Source organism: Otolemur garnettii, unplaced genomic scaffold, assembly GCF_000181295.1.
Source record: "Otolemur garnettii isolate 467f Iridium unplaced genomic scaffold, OtoGar3 scaffold00046, whole genome shotgun sequence".
In the NCBI taxonomy this organism is placed as follows: Eukaryota; Metazoa; Chordata; class Mammalia; order Primates; family Galagidae; genus Otolemur; species Otolemur garnettii.
In genome coordinates, this window is record NW_003852441.1 from 12,152,592 (window position 1) to 12,175,248 (window position 22,657).

The window sequence follows — 22,657 nt, forward strand, 5'->3', positions numbered from 1 at the left end:
CTCTTGCCTTAGCCTCCCAAGTAGCTGGGACTACAGGCACCTGCCACAACGCCTGACTATTTTTTGGTTGTAGTTGTCCTTGTTGTTTAGCTGGCCCAGGCTAGGTTTGAACCCGCCACTCTCGGTGCATGTGGCCAGCGCTGTAACCGGTGCTGAGCCTTATTTATTTATCTTGAGACAGCGTCTCACTCTGTTGCCCAGGCTAGAGTGAAGTGGGATCATCATAGCATGCTGCAATCCCAGACTCCTGGGCTCAAGTGACCCTCCTGCCTCAGCCTCTAGAAAAGCTGGAAATACAGGTGTGTGCCACCACCACGCCTGGCTAATTTTTCTATTTTTTGTAGAAACAAGGTCTCATCTTATTGCTCAGGTTGGTCTCCTGCTCCTCGGTTCAAACAAGCCTCCAGCCTTCTTCACCCAAATTGCTAAGATTACAGGCGTGAGTCACCACATCCATCCTATATATGTATATGTAAAATAAGTATACAAAATTAAGTTAAAAATACTGATTTTACTGTGGATTCCTCCAGAAGAATGTTTTGAAAGTATCTGTTTTAGATAAACACATCCAAATTTGTTGTAATATTTTGGATTAAGGAGGAGATTTTCGTGTGTGGGAGCTAGTGAAAGGACTGTTCTCAGTTACTCGTCACTTGGCTAGATTTTGTGCCGGCTTGTGCGATCTAGTGAAGTGGAATCTGAGGGAGGGAGAAGACTGGGAGGAGGCAGCCATTTTCACCAGAAGAACTTCATCTCCCAGCAATCACTCCTCCGACTGGCCGGAAGTGCGCCCGTCAGCCGGGGAGAAAGACTAAGCCAAACGAGGCAGTATGGTGGCCGAGAGTTCTGATACCGTCCTCGTTTTTTCTTGGTCCCGCCCGGCCTACGTTTCCCAGTGTCCTACGCGCACTCTTCTGCTCTATCCTCTTGCTCCCAGTCTCCCCGCCACTCCCCGTGGGAGGGGGAACAGCTTGGTGCGCCTGCGCCAACACACGGTTTGCTGGGAACTGTAGTTCTGGAGGCTCATACAGTCCTCTTTCCGCCGTTCCCGGGCAAACTACAAACCCCTTGGTGCATTGCGCATCGTCGCCGGCGGAGGGAGGGGGAGAAAAGTGGAGGGAGGGACGAGAGAGGAGGAGGAGGAGGGAGCAGGCGGCCGGCGGCGCGGGGGGAGGGGGCCCCCGGTCCGGGAGTGCGGGAGGCAGTGGTAGAGGAAGGTGGCGGCCGCGGCTAGCGGACTCGGGTCCCAACCAAGCTGAAGCGGACACTTCTGTGGAGCGAAGGAGAAGCAGCACCGGAGCACTAGAGGCGGCACTGGGATCCCCGGCTCAGGGGAGGGGGACGCCGGACCGGGAGGAGGGGAGGGGGCGATGCTGGAAGCCATGGCGGAGCCCAGTCCCGAAGGTGAGCTTTCGACCGGCACCGAGCGCGGAGTCGGCGGGGGGCGGGTGAGGAATCAATTGGCAAACTTGGAGGTCGAGACCCGGAGTCCAGCGGGGGAGTCTGAGGAGGGGCTTGGGGGCCTGGCCCTGGAGGTGGGAGGGCGACGAGTTAAGAGACCTTGGAGAAAGAGGAGTGGAAGACTGGGTTAAGGTAGTTGGAGATTACACACCGTGTGTCGGGGTAGATGGGGGAGCGGAGGATAGGAGCTGGAAACCCGGAGCTTCGGGGGTTAGGGGCTCAAAGGGCCACCGGCAGATTGGGGCCCTGGGGCTGGGTTGGGGGAATTTGGTGGCCGAGAGTTGTTAAGGAGGGAAGATGTAAAAGACTGAGTAAGGGGCCCAGTAGTTCGCTGAGGTGGGGGACTTTGTGGATGCGGTGCCGGAGCTCCGAATAGTTGCCGCCGGAGATAGCCCGGTGATTGTTCGAGGGGTGGGCAGGTAGTTGTGGGGAGAAAAGGGGGTCTGGGTATTGTCTGCGGTAGAGGGAGCGGTATTGGGGGTTAGTTGTGGGGAGAGTCGGGAAGCGAGGCGAGCTGGATAGTTGAAGGGGGCAGTGGGGCGGGGTGGGGGGGGGTAAGACCGGCGACTTGAGGGAGGGGGGAGGTTGGTTGTTGGAGGGTTAGAGCCCGGGAGTTAGGGAGGATGAGGGGGGCAGTGGCGGCAGCAGCAGCAGCAGGGGCTTCTGTGGGGAGAGTAGCTCGTTGGTGGGAGGGGGCTAGAGTTTAGAGGTTCATAGCCTTGTGACTTGGTGGTGAGTACGGGGGCGCGGGTGCGGGGGGGGCGGCGGTCTGTGGGAGCTCGGAACAGGGCCCAGGGGCCCGGCAGGGAGCCCGAGGAGCTCGAGACGGGGAGGGGCCAAAGCCCCGGATGGGGGCGGAGGGACGTCGAAATTGTGGGGAGCGCGGTATGAGGGGGCAGGTGGGGCTGCGTCCGGGTTAGAGCTCGTCGCGTCTGTCCCGGACGCGAAGTAGCGTTGGATGTGTGTGCCTGTGTGTGTTTGGGGTGAGGGTGAGGGGCGCGTCGGGCCTCGTGTTTGACTAGAAGGGAAAGGGCTGGAGGGCGGCGAGCGGTTCAGCGTGGTCATCCTGGACCCTGGGGGCAGGCAGGCGGCGTGTGCGGTCTCGGAGGGCTCGAGGCGGCAAAGCGCGGTCGGGTAGGAACTCGGGGCGCTGAGCGCGTGTGGCAAACTGGGGTGGGCGGGCGGCGGCAGCGGCCTGGGCTCGCCCAAGGAGCGCTATGGCGGGGTGGGGCGCTGGGAGATCCGAGTAGAGTCTAGAGAAACCGGGAGTTGGGGGGGGGGCGGGGCGCCGGGCCTCCGGTTGGGGGAAGGGGAGCGCTATAGCGAGGCCTGAGAGGGCGCGGTGTCCAGGCTCCGCCCCTTGGGGCGGAAGGGGGAGCAGAGGCGGGTCCAGCACAGCTGGGGGCCTGCCGGTCTGGCCGAGGGATCTGGAAGAGGAGGGGGTTTACTTGGGACAGACAAGGTTTAGAGGTGAGGTTTTTACACAGATTGCTTCCTGGTGCCTTGACTCAGCTTTTATTGCTTTTACAGATCCACCTCCGACCCTTAAGCCAGAGACTCAGGTGAGATTTCCCTTACCTTCTTAGTATATTACCACTGCCTCACAAGCCCCCCTCCACCCGGTCCCTTTAGATTTTTCTCTTTTAGGGTCCTTCTAAAAGTCGTGTCTGGATTCCATGTTATCCATGTTTCCTTCCTTTCAGCCACCAGAGAAACGGCGGAGAACAATAGAGGATTTCAACAAATTCTGCAGTTTTGTTTTAGCATACGCTGGTTACATACCCCCTAGCAAAGAGGTAGGTACAGGACCACTGACTTAAGGTTGGTATCTTAGAACTATAGAGCAGCTGTTGTGCAAATAGGACTGTATTCTTTTATAGAGGAGGCCTCCCCCCCCCCCCCGAAATTATATGTAAGAGGATGGAAATTGAAAACTCTTAGAGCTGTGATAGGAAAGCTGGTTTTGGGGGGAGGCTATAACTTGCTTGAGCAGCCATGATAGAAAGATGGGACTTGGGGGTATTGGTTAAGATTTTGGCTTGGTTTGGAAAGGTGTTTTTCTATAAATTTGGGGGAGATAACAAATGGGGCTGTATAGAAATCAATATGTCTCTAACCTGAGGAATACAATACTTTAAAGGCCCTGGGGTGGGGGAAATAGGGAGGAGATGGTTAGAGCTTGAGGGCAGAGGTAATATGGAAGTGGTCAAGGAGAGGATGCTGATGGCAATTAAGTACAGTGAGATTTGGTGGTTGGAGTAGATTGGGTTTGTGGAAGGGCTAAGACTGGGCTCCTCCTGACCCTGGTCTTTTACCCTTTTTAAGGAAAGTGACTGGCCAGCCTCTGGCTCCAGTTCTCCATTGCGAGGTGAGAGTGCAGCAGACAGTGATGGCTGGGACTCGGCCCCCTCAGATCTTCGAACCATCCAGACCTTTGTTAAAAAAGCAAAATCATCCAAGAGGAGAGCTGCCCAATCAGGTCCCACCCAGCCAGGACCCCCAAGGTCCACTTTCTCTCGTCTCCAGGCTCCTGACAGTGCCACCTTGCTTGAAAAGATGAAACTCAAGGACTCTCTCTTTGATTTGGATGGGCCCAAAGTGTCATCTCCACTGTCCCCTGCATCCCTGACACATACTTCCCGGCCCACTGCTGCTCTAACCCCAGTACCCCTTTCCCAGGGGGACCTCTCCCAGCCTCGAAAGAAGGACCGAAAGAACCGAAAGTTGGGGCCAGGATCAGGGGCTGGTTTTGGGGTGCTTCGGAGGCCTCGGCCAGCTCCTGGGGATGGGGAAAAGAGGTCTCGAATCAAAAAAAGCAAGAAGCGGAAGTTGAAAAAGGCAGAGAGGGGAGATAGACTCCCACCTCCTGGGCCTCCCCGGGCACCCCCAAGTGATACAGACTCTGAAGAGGAGGAGGAGGAAGAAGAGGAAGAGGAGGAGGAAGAGATGGCAGCAGTGGTGGGGGGTGAAGCCTCAGCACCTGTACTCCCAACACCCCCTGAGGCTCCTAGGCCCCCTGCCATGGTACACACTGAAGGAGCCCCTATCACTGACAGTGAAAGCAAGGAGGTAGGCAGCACTGAAACAAGTCAAGATGGAGATGCTAGCTCCAGTGAAGGTGAAATGCGGGTTATGGATGAAGATATCATGGTAGAATCAGGTGAGAGGTTTGGGGCAGCTGGTATGATGGGTTTGGGGGTGTTGTGGATCCAGGAGCTCAGGCAGAACACCAAACAAACCTTCTTTTCCCCAGGTGATGACTCATGGGATCTGATCACATGTTACTGCCGAAAGCCCTTTGCAGGGAGGCCCATGATTGAGTGCAGCCTGTGTGGGACGTGGATCCACCTCTCCTGTGCTAAGATTAAGAAGACCAATGTCCCTGACTTCTTTTATTGTCAGAAATGCAAGGAACTGCGGCCAGAGGCCCGGCGGTTAGGGGTGCCCCCCAAATCCGGAGAACCCTGACAACACCTTTAAGCTGGAACTTCGAAATCATAACATGACTTTGGAACCGAGCTTCAGGGTCCTCAGCCTATCCCCTGGAGCTTGGATACTGTCCCCATTTCAAGGCAGGAATTCCCAAGGAAGACTTGTTTGAAAACGTGTCTCAAATTCCTACCCAATCCTTCCCCACGCTGGACTTGAAATGGCACCCATTGCAGTTGGGGTGGGAAACTGGGTCTTTAGACACGAAGTATTTTGTCTCTTGGCTCTGCCACCCATCACTTTCTGGGCCAGGTTGGAATTGGGATGGAATGGGACAGTTGTCTATAAAACTCTAGTGTAAATACAGCACTCCCCTTCCTCACCTTTTCTTGTATTTCACTCCCCATTTTCTTCTCCACCGGTTGTATTTTTAATTTTGGACTTCCTCTTTTGGGCATGGCAGCTCAAAGGTGGAGTACAGAGCTTGGCCAAGCGAGGAAGGAAAGCAGACAGGTGACAATTCTCTCTCTTTTGTTTTTAATAATGCTGGCTAGCTGTTTGTACAGACAGCCTGCGTGTTGTAAATAAAGCAGAGTGGGCTCTTTTGTGTTTTTAGCCCTCACTGTCCTCCTTTGGGAGGGAGGCGCTGGAAAAGTTGGCAGAAGACTGGCTGGAGGTGGACCTGAAACCCACCTCTCAAAATCCAATCCAAAAAACCGGCCTGGCTCTGGCTTTTTCCACCCCAAGATAACCCTGGAAAAGCCAGTCCTAAAGCCTCGATCTGATTATTGCCCCCCAACACTTTCTACAGTTCCCACCCTCCCTGCACGCACAGCTGAGGATCAGAGTAGCTTCGCGTTTCTTGCCGGAGTCGGGTAAAACTGGGTGTGAGCAGATTGATTGCCTACGGTTTGAGAGCAGAGGCTAGCTTAAGTTGGGTTCTTGGAGGACCTCGGCTGGGGGACACGTTTGGGGGCGGGGCCGTTTAGGGTTGTGAGACCGTTGCTGAAGGTAGCGATCACGTGGCAGGGGCGCGCGCGGGGGGGTGGGGTGGGTTGGGCTGTCACGTGACTCGAGGGAGTCACGTGGCAGGGACGGCGAGGGAGCGTTGGGTGGGCGGGCTTGTGTCACGTGACATGGGGAGAGGTGGGCGGGGACCTGGAGGTTGCTGGCGACGGTGGCGGTGGCGCGCGGCTGCGGCTGAGTCGGCTGCTTTGGGTTGCCTCCCACGGCCTGCCCCGCCCCTCTATGCCACTTGCTCACTGTCCCTTTCCTTTGCACCTCTCGGGTTCTGACTTTGTCCTGTTAGCGTTCGCGCGTGGGTTTGCGGGTGTGCGCAGGCGCGAAGGGGGGCGCTTAGCCCTGTTAGGTGGGTGGTGGATCCCGCGAGCGCGCGGGCGAGACCATGGCGGGCAGCAGCACGGGGGGCGGTGGGGTCGGGGAGACGAAAGTGATTTACCACCTGGACGAGGAAGAGACGCCCTACCTGGTGAAGATTCCGGTCCCCGCTGAGCGCATCACCCTCGGCGATTTCAAGAGCGTTCTGCAGCGGCCCGCAGGCGCTAAGTACTTTTTCAAGTCTATGGATCAGGATTTCGGGTGAGCACTAGGCCTAGATCCGACCGATGGGAGCTGTGTTAGGGTGGATTGGGCGATATGATGAGGTACACATCTACTCTGGGCCATACTGGAATTTTCTGGCTTATGGTGGAACGTGTTGTACTATGCTGAGGTCGATTGGATGTCCCAGGATGGACAAGGTTATGCTGGAACAAATTGAGACACAGGGATCTATAGGAGGATAAGCTGGGGTACGCTAAATCAGGTTAGAGAAGATTAGGCTACACTGGAATAGATGGGGGACTCTGGTTTATTTTGGGATATTCTGGACTCTATTGATATAGATTGATCTATTTTTTTGTAGTTTAGTAGATTCTGAACAGTCTTGTACTACACAGGCTATGTAGGGATATTCTGGAATTTCCTAGTACAGATTGGGCTATATCAGGGCAGTTTCGTGATATTCTAGTTTATACTAGGGCAGACAGGATTTTTTTTTTTTTTTTTGAGACAGAGCCTCAAGCTGTCCCCCTGGGTAGAGTGCCGTGGCGTTACAGCTCACAGCAACCTCCAACTCCTGGGCTCAAGCGAGTCTCCTGCCTCAGCTCCCAAGTAGCTGGGACCACAGGCGCCCGCCACAACGCCTGGCTATTTTTTGGTTGCAGCCGTCATTGTTGTTTGGCGGGCCTGGGCTGGATTTGAACCCGCCACCTTAGGTGTATGTGGCTGGCGCCTTAGCCACTTGAGCCACAGGTGCCAAGCCGGCAGACAGGATTGTTTTGGTTTATTCTAGTTTAAACTAATGCAAAAAGTGCACTATTGGGATGTTCTAGGATGCCCTGGAGTAGGTTATGTTGGAGAAACTTGGGCCGTTCTGGGCTCTATTGGGTATTATTGGTTAAGCCTGTTTTTCTTGGGGTCAGACATAGTTTAATTGGGGTGCTCCATAAAGGAGCAGACAAGGTTCTTGGGGCCTATGCTAGTACAGCTATATTGGTTCTATCAGGCAGCTGTGTGTGGGGACATTGTAGGCTGTGCTGGAATAGATTGGGCTATCCCAGGGTAATTTGGGACTTTCTGGGCTAGACTGGGATTGTAAATAATGTTGAGTAAACTCTTGTGTTTATATCCTTTGGACTAAGCACTCTGGGTCCTCAATCTCCTACTTTTTTGAAGGCAGCTTGATTAAGTTGGAGTAGTGTGGGCTCTAGGAGAACTGAACATTCTGAACTGTACCTAGAAAAATTGTTTGACATTAGGAGAGGGATACTATCTTGGAAGTTCTCTTAGATTTAAATCAAGGTTCTTTTATTTGTCAGCAATGTAATCTTGAGTAATTTATTTAACTTCATGCCTTGATCTTCTTGTCTGTGATATGGAGGTATCACAGAATAGAATGCATAGTAGGGGCATGGCATGTGGTAAATCTAGGTGAGTGCACCAGTAGTAGTACTGAGACTGACTAGTCCATAAACTAGGTTATGATGATACAGAATAATTTGTCTTGGAGTAGATTGAGCTATGCTGAGATTAGGTTATGCTGGGAAGAATACTACATTATGCTGAGACAGATTGGTACTGACTGGGCTGTATCACCACATTGATAGCAAATGGATTAAGTTGGCATATATCCAAGCTTCCAGAATCACATTAGGCTAAAGAGTTAATCAAACAAGATGTCTTAATTTGGGAGTGAGGGTGTGTATGTGAAAGAGAAGAAACTGAGACATAAAGTTTCATAGTTTTTATGGTTTCTTTTTTGTTATTGTCTTTTTTTTATTAACCACTATACTAATGAGAAAGCTTTCTATGTTTATTAATTAAATAAACAAATGGTTGGGTTTTTCTTTTTGTTTTCTTTTTTGGTTTTTTATTTGAGATAGAATCTCACTCCACTGCCCTGGTAGAGTGCTGTGGCATCATAGCTCACAGCAACCTCCAACTCTTGGGCTCAAGTAATCCTCTTACTTCAGCCTCCCAAGTAGCTGGGACTATAGGCATCGCCACAACGCTATGCTAGTTTTTCTGAGCTCTTCCTCAGTCTGGTGTCAAACTCCTGAGCTCAGGTGATCCTCCTGCCTCGGCCTCCCAGAGTGCTGGGAACCAAATTATTGTTAATGCCTAGTGTTAGATACTGTGCTGTGTGGCCAGGATGTGGTGTTGAACAAAGTGTTAATAGCTTGAGGTTGTGGTTGAGAAGTGGCAAGTCCAGTGAACTTCACCTTAAGGAACCCCTAGGAGAGATGACCTCCAATGCTGGGCTTTGGGATCTGTCAGACCAGGCAGATAGCTTAATGCAAAGCTGCTCGTGCCTGTAGTCCTAGCTACTGGGGAGGCTGAGCTGACAATTACTTGAGCCCAGGAGTTCAAGGCTGCAGTGAGCTAGGATCATCACACCACTGAATTCTAGCCTGGGCAACCAGAGCGAGACCCTGTCTGAAAAAAATGAGAACAATTAGCTGGGCATGGTGGTGTACCCTTGTAGTCCCAGCTACTTGGGAGGCTGTGGTGGAAAGATTGCTTGGGCAAGGAGTTCTGGACTGTATTGCGCTATGGCAGTTGGGTGTCTGCACTAAGTTAGGTGTCAATATAGTGACCTTTAGGGAGCAGGGGACCACCAGGTTGCCTAAGAAGGGGAGAATCAACCCAGGTCAGAAATAAAACAGGTCAGAATTCCCATGCTGATCACTAGTGGGACAATGTTTGTGAATAGCCCTCTAGCCTAGGCAACATAGTGACACTACTGTCTCAAAAAGAAAACAAAATGAAAACAATATTACTAAGTGCAGAGTTTGTGCTGGGTGAGGCCAAGGAAAATTAGAAGCCTGGCTTGAGGACTTACGGCCTAATTAGGAGGTGCTGTTGTTTGAGCTAATGTATTTTTTTTAATGTTTTATTTTAATTAATTATTTTGAGACAGAGTTTCACTATGTTGCCCTCCATAGAGTGTTGTGGTGTCACAGCTCACAGCAACCCCAAACTCTTGGGCTTAAGCTATTCTCTCTTGCCTCAGCCTCCCAAGTAGCTGGGATTACAGGTGCCCGCCACAGCACCTGGCTAATTAATGGATTTTTTTAACCTACGCAAAGACAACACTTTTGGATAGCTCTCTGAAAGTAAATTAGAAAGGACTAAAGGAAAGTGTCTGGGGGGAGGTGTGTGAGGAACAGAAATGGGGTTGAGGGAAGGCAAGTCTCCTAAGTTAGATATTTGGGGCAGCATGGTAGCCATAGGGGATTTCCTATGAATTGGACTGAGAGGTATGAATCAGACTCAGGAAGTCTTTGTAGCAGCATTGTGCCCCTGAGGATGAACTGAGGAGAGAAGGAGAATAAGAAGAGGGAGTTGAGTTTAGAGATTTGTTAGGTGTTAAGAGTGAATTGATTCAATGTAAGAAGAGGACTTGGACAGGGTAGGAGAAATTCAACATCCTTGAGCTGGATGAAGATTGGGAGAACCTTTGAATGGGTTTGGGGGAGGGGGTGGCTAGTCCAGCCCACTGATCTCTATCTGGTGTCTTGGCAGGGTGGTGAAAGAGGAAATTTCAGATGACAATGCCCGCCTCCCCTGCTTCAACGGAAGGGTGGTATCTTGGGTAAGGGACCCTGACTCTGAGGACCCAGTCCCCTCAGCATTGCCAAGCTCCTCTAAGCCTCAGTCTGTTTCTGTCACCCTCCCCCTTCCAGGTGCTGGAGGCCTTGCCTGTTTGCTAGGGAGCCCCTCAGCTTTTCCTTCTGGAGCCTCTAATACTTGCTACTGCTTTTTTGGGTTGTTCTCCAGGTTCTCTCAGCTCTGTCTCTTTTTGAATCCTTTCCTTTACTGTCAGCTCTTATATATCATGTTCCACTTGAGCCAATTTTTATCATTTGCATCTTTCTAGCTAGTGTCATCAGATAATCCCCCACCTGAGATGGCTCCTCCAGCCCATGAGGCTCGAATAGAAGTGGCGCCTCCACCCCCAGCATTACCCCCCTTGCCACCAGAGAGGACCAGTGGCATTGGGGACTCAAGGCCTCCGTCTTTCCAGTGAGTCCTCAGGATTCTTGAGTCCAGGGGAGGGAGATGATGAGGGAATCCACATCCTTTGGGAGGAGAAGCTCCAGATTTAGAGCCTTGTTCTGACATGGGCTGGAAATTGTTTCTGCCCATCTAGCCCTAATATATCCAGCAGCCGTGAAAATCTGGAGCCTGAGACGGAGAGTGAGTCAGTAGTTTCATTGAGGCGAGAGCGGCCTCGCAGGAGAGATAGCAGTGAGCATGGCGGTGAGGGGCAGCCCCTGGAGGATGGTAGCTTGGGGGGCCAAGAAGGGCTGGGCTAGCCTCCTGGCCTTGGTGGGTGTGAGGAGTGGAAGGCCTGGTTCCCAAGCTTCCTATTCATATGCAGCTGGGGGTCATAGGGCTGGTGGCCCCTCCAGGCTAGAACGCCACCTGGCTGGGTACGAGAGCTCCTCTACCCTTATGACCAGTGAGCTGGAGAGTACCAGCCTGGGGGACTCGGAAGAGGATGATACCATGAGCAGGTAGGCCTCCATACATCTCCTGGTTTTTTAGTTCCCTCCCCTCCCTCCTTCTTGTCATTCTTTCTATTGGCCCTATGCTCACTTCATCCGTCCTGTGTCCTACAAGTGCTCCCTTTCCCACCTCTCGACAGGTTTAGCAGCTCCACAGAGCAGAGCAGTGCCTCACGCCTCCTTAAGCGCCACCGGCGGCGGAGGAAACAGCGGCCACCTCGCCTGGAGAGGGTGAGAGGGATCCCCTGCCACAACTGGGACTGGGAGAAGATGGGATGTGGGCCTTGGTTTAGGCAGCCTAGGGTATAGGCAGAACTCAGGGCTTATCCTGGATTATTGAAAGGCACACTAGCTCCTGCTCCTTTTCCCACCACAGAGCTCGTCCTTCAGCAGTGTCACGGATTCTACAATGTCTCTCAACATCATCACAGTCACACTCAACATGGGTATGGAGGGAGCCTGAGGCTGGGGCAAGGGGGAACACCTGTACTCATGGGCTCCTTGTGGTCATTTAGCTGGGGCTTCCCATCCTCATGTGGACTCTTTCCTCAGAGAAGTACAACTTTCTGGGCATTTCCATTGTGGGCCAAAGCAATGAGCGGGGAGATGGAGGCATCTACATCGGCTCCATCATGAAGGGTGGGGCTGTGGCAGCTGATGGGCGCATCGAGCCAGGGGACATGCTTTTGCAGGTGTGCTGGGGTAGGGCCACTGAGCCACCTTGGGCAGGGGCTCTCAGCAGCCTGTTGCGCCCAGCCTTAGACCTCTATCTTCTCACGTCTAGGTGAATGACATGAACTTTGAGAACATGAGCAATGACGATGCTGTGCGGGTGCTGAGGGATATTGTACACAAGCCTGGGTGAGTCTGTGAGTTGGTCTTGGGTCCTTGGTCCTTTTGTTTTTTCTCTTTCACATTTTTTTTTTTTTTTTGAGACAGAGCCTCAAGCTGTCCCCCTGGGTAGAGTGCCATGGCTTCACTGCTCACAGCAACCTCCAACTCCTGGGCTCAAGCGAGTCTCCTGTCTCAGCCTCCCAAGTAGCTGGGACCACAGGTGCCCGCCACAACGCCTGGCTATTTTTTGGTTGCAGCCATCATTGTTGTTTGGTGGGCCGGGCTGGTTTCGAACCCGCCACCTTAGGTGTATGTGGCTGGCGCCTTAGCCGCTTGAGCCACAGGCGCCGAGCCTCTCTTTCACTTTTTGTTTTGCAATTTTAATATATAGAAATAACACTCACTACATGAAAACAAAACATGCAATGTGGTGAATAATTCTAGAGTGAATGCTAATGCCACCACCACTTAAGGTCATGATATAGGAGAAGATTGTGTACACCCTCCAATTCTCTACCTGCACTGTCCCTTCCTGTGGCCAGCCATCTCACTCCCTTAGGGTTAGTCATTCTTCTGGCTTCTGTGGTCATCACCATGGCAAAGAAATGTTTGCTTCACTTGATAGCTTTATCACCTATGCATGTTCCTTGAACATGGGTTAGTTTTACTTTTTTTTAAACTTTCTGTGAATGGAATTGTGCACTGTGTACTCTCTTGTTTCACCAGCGGTATGTTTGTAAGGGTTATCCTTGTCAGTGAGTCATCCACACTGTGGGGCCTTCTACCCTCACCTTCTCTGTCCCAGCCACGCATGTGCTCTTTTTCTTGTCACCCTCTTTCTGTACGTCCGTCCATTTTTGTTCCAGGCCTCCACTCTTCTGAGGCCTTCTCCATCCTGCCCCTCTGACTGGCCGCCTCTTCCCCACAGCCCCATTGTGCTGACTGTGGCCAAGTGTTGGGATCCCTCCCCCCAGGCCTATTTCACCCTCCCTCGAAGTAAGTGATGTTCAAGGAGGTGCCTGAGGCTGGGCCTGGGCCTACAGGCTATGGGGCATGGGTGGAGTAGGGGCCAGGCATAGGTGGCACAGAAATCTGAGGGAGGTACAGGGTTAGATTTCTGAGACTTAGAAGTGGTCATCTTGGTGGCCTCCTTTGTCCCAGATGAGCCCATCCAGCCAATTGACCCTGCTGCCTGGGTGTCACATTCTGCTGCATTGACTGGTACCTTCCCAGTCTATCCAGGTTCCTCGTCCATGAGCACCATCACATCTGGATCCTCTTTGCCTGATGGTGAGCCCCCACCCCACCTCCTCAAAGTTTGCCCAGCAATAGCCTAAACTGTAGCTCCTATGTGAGTGGGCCATACCCCAGATAACCCAATGTCTCCTCTGCCAGGCTGTGAGGGCCAGGGCCTCTCCATCCATACAGACATGGCATCTGTGACCAAGGCCATGGCAGCTCCAGAGTCTGGGCTGGAAGTCCGGGACCGCATGTGGCTCAAAATCACCATCCCTAATGCCTTTCTGGGTACAGCTGGGCCCTGAGCAGATGGCATGGGGAGGGGAGGAGGAGGTTGACTAAAGCTGGGAATGGCACAGGCAGGGGTAAAGACAGGAGTTGAAAGCAGAATCTGAGGCCTTCTTTCCACTGTGGCTTCTCCAGGCTCAGATGTGGTTGACTGGCTCTACCATCATGTGGAGGGCTTTCCTGAGCGGCGGGAGGCACGCAAGTATGCCAGTGGGCTGCTCAAGGCGGGCTTGATCCGACATACCGTAAACAAGATCACCTTCTCTGAGCAGTGCTATTATGTCTTCGGGGACCTCAGTGGTGGCTGTGAGAGTTGTGAGTGTCCCTGTCTTAGCCCTGGGAGAGTGCCTCCCTTAATTCTGCCTCTCTGATCCCAGACCTAGCCCAGAGACCCAGCTAAGGCCACTGTGGACAGTCCAGCAGTATATGTCCTACACTAGGTCCTTCACTGGCCCAGGTGGTGGCTGACGTCCACCTGTGTGCTATTAGATAAGTCCTACACCAGGTACAGAACTGTGTCTGCTACCGGGAGAGGCATCTCTTCCTAAGTCCCACAAAAGCATATGGCCTGGTGATGGCCCTGGCTGTGCCCTTGCCTGATGGCAGCAGTAGGTAGGAAATGTCCTGTCAGTGGGCCTTGTAACCCTGTTTTACCCCAATCTGTGATGGATCTGGGGATATAATTCCCAGTTCCTCTCCATTCAGTGACTTGAGATTGCAGCCTCTTGAAGCAGTGATTTTTTTTCCCCTTTCTTTGCTTTCCAGACCTAGTTAACCTATCTCTGAATGACAACGATGGCTCCAGTGGGGCTTCAGACCAGGACACTCTGGCTCCTCTGCCTGGGGCCACCCCTTGGCCCCTGCTGCCCACCTTCTCCTACCAATACCCAGCCTCGCACCCCTACAGTCCCCAACCCCCACCCTACCATGAGCTTTCATCCTACACCTATGGTGGGGGCAGTGCCAGCAGCCAGCACAGTGAGGGTAAGTCTCCCTGGATACTGATATGGCCAGGTTCCCAGAGTAGAGCAGAGAGGATCCAGGAGGGAGAGGCTATGGTGGGGGCTGGGAAAGCCAAAGGAGCTTGGCTAGGGTTCACTTGCCCCATTCCCTCTCCCCCACAGGCAGCCGGAGCAGTGGATCAACTCGAAGCGATGGGGGGGTAGGGCGCACGGGGAGGCCTGAGGAGCGGGCCCCTGAGTCCAAGTCTGGCAGCGGCAGTGAGTCTGAGCCCTCCAGCCGCGGGGGCAGCCTTCGGCGGGGTGGGGAACCTGGTGGGAGTGGTGATGGGGGTCCTCTCTCTTCCAGAGGCTCAACTGGAGGTGCTCCTAATCTCCGAGCCCACCCAGGGCTCCATTCCTATGGGCCACCCCCTGGCATGGCCCTCCCCTATAATCCCATGATGGTGGTCATGATGCCTCCACCCCCACCCCCTGTACCCCCAGCAGTACAGCCCCCAGGGGCTCCTCCAGTCAGAGATCTGGGCTCTGTGCCCCCAGAACTGACAGCCAGCCGCCAAAGTTTCCACATGGCCATGGGCAACCCCAGTGAGTTCTTTGTGGATGTTATGTAGAACCCACTGTGGGACCATGTTGGGCCTCTGCTCTTGGCCCATCCAGACTCAGCTTGGTGCTCCCATACTATGACTAGGTGTCTTGTCAATCACATACCCCTTACTCCTTGCAGTGCCTGGGCTGAGTCTGATGCTGCTGTGAGGAGGTTGCCTCTGTGACTGTCACCAGCAGTGCCTGGTTCCCCCCACTTTCCTCAGGGGTAAACAAGGGACCTTTGGTTATTTTTAGCTTTACTGATTTTTAAATAAGCCTTTGGGGGTTAAAATAAGACTTTCTTTCTTACCTTTTTGAAACTGTTTTTTAAATAGACATTTCCTTTTATATGAATAATCCTCATCTCCTAAGACCCCTTTTCTAACCCCAGAATGTGACCTCCTCCAGTTGCCCAGTTGGCTGTGCCCTGTGCAGGGTAGGAGGTGGTCATTGGTACCCTGGGAAGAGGAAGGGATTGATCATACTAGACAGCAGTCCAAGGAAGCTCGGGTATTTGGCATATGGGGCCATGTAGCTGTCTTTGTTACTCTATTTATTTTAGTCACTTGTATAAAACACCAAATAAAGCAATAGAGGCAAACTCCCCACGCCTCTGGCTCCTTTCTTTGGGATGAAGCAGGCAGCTAAAGGAAAGAACTGAGGTAGCAGCAAAGCATAACTTGTTAAAAACTGTATTATTTGTGAGGCAGTAAGTGCTCCTGAGAACAGGCACAGTTCTGGGACCACCAGGCCCACTTCGGGGTAAACCAGGCTGCCCAGGGAAGGGGCCTTGGCTTTGGCTTGAGAAAAGGCACATAACCAGGCCAGGCCTTGGCTAGGAGTACTCAGAAGCCAAGTGGGTTGCTGGTGACCATGCCACCCCTCTCCACTAAGGCTGTGGAGATGCTTTTGAAGTTCCGGAATAGCTCCTGTTGCTGGGGGTCAGACTGCAGAGCTGCCATGTTCTCCCGGATCCGGGCTGCAGCCTGAGGGGAGAGGGAAGGAAGGGCTTAGGCTTGTGTCTTAAGACTCTACCTGCACTTGGCAGCCCCAAGTCTCACCTCAATACACCAGCTGTCACAGAGCATTTTCTCATGCTGGGCTGTGGGGTGGCCCTCACTCAGGGATCTTGAGGCCCTGGTGGGGGAAGCAGGAGGAGAAAATGAATTTGGGCTGACCTTGGCCCAGCTGCCTGTGGCACCTGTTACTGCCTCCTCACCTGGAGAGAACTACCACCATGGCATAGAGGTCAATGGCCCCATCCGCCAGACGCTGCAGCAGAAACTGTTCATCTGTCAGGTAGATGAGAGGGGGTGGGGAGTGTTAGTCTGAGGGAGAGGAAAGGCTGGGGGTGGGAATGGGGTCGAGCTTACTTACTGACAATCCCCTTCTTGTGTTTTATCAGCTTGGCCTCCACCACAGTGGCAAACTGCTCTAGGGCCTGCACTGTCTGAGAAGATGGGAAAGGTGTGCAGAGCTCAGAGAGGCCCCTCCGGCAGCTCTGGACATCACCTCATGCTCACCCTCAACTACTTACCAGCTCACCACTCCGTTTCAGCTCCTCATGGACGATCCCACTGAGACTCAGACCACTGCCCAGTCCTGCCCGCCTTAAAGGAAGAGGGAGAATGACTGGTCAGTTGCCACATGCTGCCCCCCCCCCCACTGCATTGCTCCTCCCTGCCCCACCCCCCTCTGCCTACCTCCTCAGCTGCTTGCCTGCCTCTCCAAGCAGGAGGCCAGCATTCCCAAAAGGATTCTTTAGAGCACTGCCAAGTCCAGAGAGCTCCTTTCCTTTGTCCTATGAGGGAGGAGGGTCCAACAGTCAGGATTCACTGTCCCCCCACTCCCTTTCCCCCAATTCTCCCCTCTCTTACCATACAGCCCTGCAGAGCCACAAACAGCCGGAGAATGTCATTCGTCCCCTCAAAGATCCGGAAGATGCGAATATCACGGAGTACACGCTCTACCCCAGTCTCCTACCATAGGGGAACACAGGTCATAACCCCCTGCTGAGATGTACCACTTGCTTCTAGCCCAACTGAGGCTCTGTGCAGAGGACCATCCTGTACCTTCATGAATCCCATGCCCCCCATGACTTGGATGCACTCATCAGTCACCTTCCAGGCTGCTTCCTAGGACAAAGAACCAGTTGAGATTGGTTTTGGAGCTGAGCTTCCAAACTGGACTCCCTCCCTACTGTATGTATGGGACCTCACCGAGGCAAAGATTTTGCTGATAGCAGCCTCTATCTGGAAGTCCGTGGATCCTTGGTCCATGTTGGCACTGACCATGTAAGCCATTGACTGAGGTTGCATGGTTGGGACATAGGAAGGCAAATTGAAAAGGGCTGCAATCAGATTCAACCTGATCACCAAATCTCTTAAGATCAGGTCTGGGCTAGCTCCCTATGCCCTTCCATTCACCTTTAACTGCGTGGTCAGGTCAGGCACATCTAAATATTTGGTCCCCTGAGTGAGTTCACTGGGGTTTCTAGGCACATCACTTCTTGAAAGGTGTGGGGGTAGCGATAGAGTTAACTTCCATCATCTCTGGGAAGCACCTTAGCAAAAGAGCATTGCTTTTCTCCGGCAGAAGCTAAGCTGACTATGCCTCCCCGCATCCCCTAGGGCATTGGTGTAAAGCTGGAGACCCACTGCCCCAGGTGCTGCTGGGGGTTGTAGTCTGACCGACTGGGAAGAAAGCCACAGGGCTGCAGGGAAAAGGGTCCTCACCTCAGTCACATACTGTAGCATAGCCATCCGGGCCAGCTTCTCCTGGATCAGCCCAAAGTTGTGAATTTTCTCCCTGAACTGGGTACGATTAGCAGCATGATCTACCTGAAAGAGTGCATATTCATCCCACCACGGTTCACTCTTTCTGCAGTTCCCTAACAGAGGGGCTAGGCATGGGCTTTGGACAACCAAGAGTTCAGTCCACAGTGGATGGAGACCTAAGGTAGCAGGTTTAGAGTTGTAGTGGGTGAGGAATCTGCTGTGGGAAATACCTGGAAGGGAACAGGAGCACTTGGAAAGAAAGATATAATGGACTTTGGCAGGGTACTCACAGCCTTGGCAATGATGCTTCTCATGGTGCCTCCAAGGGCCGCAGCCATGCCAAACCTTCCATTGTTGAGGATATGCATGGCAACCTTGAAACCGCCCCCGACCTCACCTAGCACGTTCTCTGCTGGCACCCGTACTCCATCAAAGAACACACTTGCTGTGTTTGAGGCCTTGATGCCCATTTTCTTCTCGGGGGGCCCACTGTGACAGGGCAGGATAGGAAAGCAGAGGTGTGTTCAACAGGTTGCTACTGGGGTATGGGGAACACTTCCCAAATCCCCTGAGGACTAAGGAAGCTATGTCCTGCTACCATGTGTTGGACTTGGTTGCTGGAGCCAACGCCTTAGATCAGTTGCATGCATATCCCAGAGGCACCATGCTGTCTACCTACTTTGGCTTCTGCACCTCCCCCCAGAGTGACCTGTAATAACCATGTATCCTAGAGCCCAGTATTGCCTCCTTGGTCCTTGCTCTTCCCAAATCCACTCACTGGGTAACACCCCCAAAGCTCTTCTCTACCACAAAAGCTGTGATTTTCTCCTTCACAGTCCCCGTGGCAGCATCTGTAACTGGTGTCTTGGCAAAAACTGTGAAGATGTCTGCCAGGCCCCCATTACTGTGGAAGAATAAGGGGGAGTGAGAACATGGAGGACCCAGAGCAGTGGGGCCTGGAATTGGGCAAAAGGGGAGAAATGGGAAGATTGCCTGATCCAAATCTTGGTTCCATTGAGGGTATAATATTTTCCACAGGAGCTGGGGACAGCAGAACTTCGGATTGAGGCAGCATCTGACCCACTTGAGGGCTCCGTTAGACAGAAAGCGGCCAAAGTCTCCCCTAGTGGGGAGAGAGCTCCTTTACCATGAGTCCTGTTAGGCATCAGAATCCCCTCAGCTGGCTTCCTTATCCTCCCAGGAAGATCCCCTTTAATACCTCTGGCAATATCCAGTTTCTCCAGAACCTTCCCCAACTGAAATGCCCAGCCAGACAGTGATCTAAGTAGCTACTGGCCTTCTGTACAAACCCAGGACACTCCCAATCCCTGAGTTTCCCAGAGTTGTCTCACCAGATGCCAGTTTGGGGAGGTATTTTTCTCTCTGGGCCTTTGTGCCAAAGAGCAGGATGCCTTTGAAACCGATGCTCTGATGGGCTCCCAAAGTAATGCCCACACCAAGGTCGTGCATGCCCACGATCTCCACCAAGCGGGTATACTGAAGGGAAAGTAGGCATCTGGGGCTGTAACTGGCTTCATGGGGACCTTCCCCTAGCAGGAAAGTATGGGCACCAGAGCAAGGCCTGATGTGAGCCATCCCCAAGCTAAGTATGGAGAAAAGGAATCAGGACTATGAAAAGGGTACAACAGAGGATGGTCCTAGATCTTGGTAGGAGGGAGACTTCCCATTATCTTGTCAGGCATTCCCCAACTTAACAGATTGATAAGGACTTGGGAGCCAGGGAGTAGGTGGATGTAGGTTTGTGTTACTGTTGGAGGGGGGAATGTGTATGTTTCACAAGGTTTCAAGGCAAGTTCTTGAAAGAGACCTTAGCCCTAGTTAGGGATGAGGAGCTAATCTGCCAAGCTGGAGTAGGGATGTTGGAAAATGGCAAGAGGACTCCCCTACCTGGGTGTTGCAGAGGCCTACACCACCCAGGTCACTGGGCACTTGTAGACCAAAAGCCCCCAGCTCCTTGAGGCCTTGCAAAGTGGTTTCTTCCACCATTTCCAGAGTGTCATTCTTAGCAGGATCATTCACCTCCTAGGGAAGGCACAGGATGCCACACCCAGGCTGTATTTAAGCTCCTTAATATCTCCACCCACTCCATTAGGGAATAAGTCCCCTCATTCCTCACCTCAAAGAAACGGGACACAGGCCCAACAAGCTCTTTGAGAAACTGTATCTGGTCCTCGTCCAGCACTGTAACGGATGGGGGTGGGGTGATCAGGTGAAGCTGTCAGGGAATACCATCCAGTCCCCACACCCTTCTGACTCCCCTTACCGGATGGGTATGGGAACACTTGATCCGTGATGAGTTGGCCCTTGAACATCCCCACAGCAAAGGACTTAGATTCCTGGGCAGAGAGAAGGGAACTGGCTGCAGTGATTCTGCCCCTGGGTTAGGTTTACCCAGCCTCGGGACTACATACCGCATTGGCTGGTTTTTCCCTGGTCGAAGCATCAGAGAGAGAATCTGACTTGTCCCGAACTGCCTAGGGAAAAGGGTGGTAATCAGGCTAGTGAAGGGGCTCTCGGTAAGCCTAGGAGAGCAGTAGGACGGATCCAGTGACCTTTCCCCCAGTTTCACCCCAGGGCACCCTGGCTTACCCTTTCCCCTACTTTTGGTGCCGGAGCTATAGGCAGGTGACTGGGAGGGAGACCCCTGCCGGCAGCGGAGAGGTGGGAGCTTCAGCGGCTCCCGGTTCCTACAAATCCTCCCAAACCGCTATCACTTACCTGAGCGGCCCCACTGGCAAAGGGTCGTCGGGCAGTACAAAGCCTGGGCTGCCCCAGAAACGCACTGGGCCGCGAGCTGTGGGGAGTAGGAATTCAGTCTTGGCCGGGTACCTAGGCCTGCTGCCCCCTAGCCCTCCAGTCATACACGGACCTTCCGTTCCCCAGCCTCAGCAGCAGCTGCCGCCCCGCGCCAGGAGCTATCCGAGCCGCCTGCATCTCCGAGTTCTCTGGTTGCCGTTGCCTACGGCGCTGACCTAGCTTTCGAGTCCCGCCTGCCCAAGTCTGGGTGCCCCCAGACCTGACTCATCCTCCACAATGCACTGGGCGTGTGGGCGGGGCTTCCGGGACGCGGGGCATGCTGGGAGCTGTAGTTTCGGGGCTTCCGGACCCTGCTTTCTGGCTGACGTAGAGTGATTTTTAAGCGTCCCTTGTCTGCCTCAAACTCCTTCATCAAGCCTGTCCGAACTAGAGTCTAGTCCTCTGAAGGGGTAGTGGGATAAGATGGGACGGAAGAGGGAGGAGCTCAGGCGACTGCGGCAAGAGGGATGGAGGTAGACTGAAGGGAGGGCTTTCCTGGTGGAGTTAGGAGAGAGAAGTGGGAAGACAAGTGTAAGATAGATATCAGATGTAGAGGTATGAAAAGATCACTCTTGGGTTTCCTCATGAAATTTGTCTCCACTTGTATAAAAGGGAGGGTGTGATGGTGGTGGTGATTCAAGCTGGGGTATGAATGTTCCAAACGTTTTCTCCTGAGACCTAGGTGGTGTCACTAACTCTCAGACAACCTAAAATTTCACAGTAGGAAGGATGCCCAAGTTCATTGCCTCTCGCTTAAAGCTTCCAAGAGATCCCTAAACATCTTTCTCTCTCTGTTCTCTGTTCCTTATAAAGACCATGTGCCCAGCCTAGACCTTTGGGCAGAGGATCCTTTCCAGGCCTGAGAAGAACTAGAGGAATTCTCATAGGTTCCCTCTACACACAATTTTCTAGCCCTGGGTCAACAGATCCCACGCAGTTTATCCTTCTCCTTCAGCAATTCCCACTAGGTTCAGCCCCAAGAGCAGAAAGAGTTGGGAAAGACTCTTTATCCTCGCCCTCAGGAAGATGTGCCTAAGTTATGCCTGGCTTTGGGGAGGGGGGCCAAGGTGATAGTGGTGCCTAGGGACCTGGGGAAGAATGGCACAGTTGGTCAGTTCAGAGACTACCTGCTTTACTAACAGCTAGAATTGGGTGGTGAGAAGGCAGCTCAAGTTCAATCCTGGCGGATTAGGGAGATTAAAGTGAGAGAAGAGAGAGATGTCCCAGAGACCAAGAGGTGAAAAACAGGGGTCCTTGTGAAGGGGTGGCCTGAGAGAAAGTAGGGGCTGGAATTCAGGGATCTTTCTCCCTGAATCTGTCCACAGGGTCTGGGGTGAAAGGTAAAAGGCTGGGGTAGATGAGGTGACAGTGTGTTCATCTCTTGTCCCAATCTTTGGTTACTTGCAATTCACTAGCTCCTAGGTCAGCCCTCTGGCTCCTGGCTCCCCCACTATTGCGGTGGGCACCCCCCCTCCTGACGGTGCTGCATAGTGACCTCTTCCAGGCCTTGCTAGGTGAGTAGCCCTAGTTTTCAGAGGGGGGCAGTTATGGAAAGGGCAGGCCCTGTCTGGGAGCCTGGAGTTCATTTGGTCTAAGCTAAAACCCTATGCAGGGTCCTCATAGTGTCCTGTATTAGCATGAACCAGTCTTGGCTGGAGGTCCTCTTTCCTTTCCATGGTAGCTAGGGGGACTTTACTAGACAGGCCCGGGATTGGGGAGGATAACTCAGTTTTCTTTCTGTGACAGACATCCTGGACTATTACGAGGCTTCCATCTCAGAGAGTCAGGTAAGGAGGTTGGGATGAGTCCAGACTTTCTGAGAGAGCAGGCAGGTGTGGAGGGGTGAGCAAAATATTGATAATATTAAACTGAGACTGGAGGGCCCTGCTAACAAAATCCTGAGTCAGTGGCCCAGGGGCCTGGGGGCACTGAGCATGCACTCTTCTTCCATCCTGCCTGCCCCAATTTCATGCACTATAGAGTCCAGTCCATAATTACCTTTCAAGCTTCCTCCTGTGACTCCTGAGGGAGAACTAGGCCCTCAGGGACTTCATCCTGTCAACTCCTCCCTCATACCCTACCTCCTACCATGGCCTCCCCCCAGTATTTAGACAACTATAGGTGCTTCCAGCTCCACTATGAATGCTTCCTCCTCCAAGAAATGAAATCCAGCCTCTTCATCTTTGGTGTCATT

At 52.9% G+C, this 22,657-nt stretch overlaps 3 protein-coding genes across 5 annotated transcripts; 2 read left to right on the forward strand and 1 right to left on the reverse strand.

The window, feature by feature from the left end:
- The first annotated feature begins 1,140 nt into the window (after positions 1-1,140).
- On the forward strand, positions 1,141-5,502 carry PHF23 (PHD finger protein 23). Its single transcript, XM_003791177.2, has 5 exons — positions 1,141-1,404; positions 2,992-3,023; positions 3,165-3,257; positions 3,787-4,621; positions 4,715-5,502. The coding sequence occupies exons 1-5, from the start codon at positions 1,371-1,373 to the stop codon at positions 4,927-4,929; spliced, it is 1,209 nt and encodes a 402-aa protein (XP_003791225.1). The 5' UTR covers positions 1,141-1,370; the 3' UTR covers positions 4,930-5,502.
- Positions 5,503-6,016: 514 nt separating this feature from the next.
- Positions 6,017-15,473, forward strand: DVL2 (dishevelled segment polarity protein 2). Of its 2 annotated transcripts, none has more exons than XM_003791174.1 (15): positions 6,017-6,489; positions 9,976-10,045; positions 10,331-10,476; positions 10,604-10,713; positions 10,835-10,970; positions 11,102-11,192; positions 11,338-11,407; positions 11,514-11,653; positions 11,746-11,822; positions 12,724-12,791; positions 12,957-13,085; positions 13,191-13,322; positions 13,458-13,637; positions 14,088-14,306; positions 14,447-15,473. In XM_003791174.1, the coding sequence occupies exons 1-15, from the start codon at positions 6,296-6,298 to the stop codon at positions 14,893-14,895; spliced, it is 2,211 nt and encodes a 736-aa protein (XP_003791222.1). In that variant the 5' UTR covers positions 6,017-6,295; the 3' UTR covers positions 14,896-15,473. The 2 variants fall into 2 exon arrangements, with proteins under 2 accessions (XP_003791222.1, XP_023369736.1); XM_023513968.1 differs by having other exon boundaries at positions 6,033-6,489; positions 10,604-10,701.
- Positions 15,474-15,547: 74 nt separating this feature from the next.
- On the reverse strand, positions 15,548-20,758 carry ACADVL (acyl-CoA dehydrogenase very long chain). 2 transcript variants are annotated; one of them, XM_003791172.2, is made up of 20 exons: positions 20,537-20,758; positions 20,386-20,461; positions 20,079-20,141; positions 19,931-20,003; positions 19,784-19,848; positions 19,555-19,689; positions 18,999-19,143; positions 18,640-18,769; positions 18,425-18,550; positions 17,937-18,135; positions 17,605-17,709; positions 17,089-17,175; positions 16,942-17,004; positions 16,747-16,848; positions 16,573-16,670; positions 16,407-16,479; positions 16,247-16,319; positions 16,089-16,161; positions 15,931-16,006; positions 15,548-15,855 (listed from the first exon to the last, which is right to left on the reverse strand). In XM_003791172.2, exons 1-20 carry the CDS (start codon positions 20,599-20,601, stop codon positions 15,715-15,717), a joined length of 1,968 nt encoding a protein of 655 aa, XP_003791220.1. In that variant the 5' UTR covers positions 20,602-20,758; the 3' UTR covers positions 15,548-15,714. The 2 variants fall into 2 exon arrangements, with proteins under 2 accessions (XP_003791220.1, XP_023369739.1); XM_023513971.1 differs by lacking the exon at positions 20,537-20,758 and having other exon boundaries at positions 20,079-20,137.
- Between the last annotated feature and the right edge of the window lie 1,899 nt (positions 20,759-22,657).

Bases quoted from the DNA above. Each gene is read 5' to 3' on its own strand.
- PHF23 (XM_003791177.2), top strand. From the start codon at position 1,371: ATGCTGGAAGCCATGGCGGAGCCCAGTCCCGAAG. The intron at 3,258-3,786 runs GTAGGTACAGGA...ACCCTTTTTAAG, and splicing joins ACATACCCCCTAGCAAAGAG to GAAAGTGACTGGCCAGCCTC. The intron at 4,622-4,714 runs GTGAGAGGTTTG...TCTTTTCCCCAG, and splicing joins AGATATCATGGTAGAATCAG to GTGATGACTCATGGGATCTG.
- DVL2 (XM_003791174.1), top strand. From the start codon at position 6,296: ATGGCGGGCAGCAGCACGGGGGGCGGTGGGGTCGGGGAGACGAAAGTG. The intron at 10,477-10,603 runs GTGAGTCCTCAG...CTGCCCATCTAG, and splicing joins TCAAGGCCTCCGTCTTTCCA to CCCTAATATATCCAGCAGCC. The intron at 11,654-11,745 runs GTGTGCTGGGGT...TCTCACGTCTAG, and splicing joins CAGGGGACATGCTTTTGCAG to GTGAATGACATGAACTTTGA.
- ACADVL (XM_003791172.2), bottom strand. From the start codon at position 20,601: ATGCAGGCGGCTCGGATAGCTCCTGGCGCGGGGCGGCAGCTGCTGCTG. The intron at 19,690-19,783 runs GTGAGGAATGAG...TGCCTTCCCTAG, and splicing joins CTGTGTCCCGTTTCTTTGAG to GAGGTGAATGATCCTGCTAA. The intron at 16,480-16,572 runs GTAGGCAGAGGG...TCTTCCTTTAAG, and splicing joins GCAGGCAAGCAGCTGAGGAG to GCGGGCAGGACTGGGCAGTG.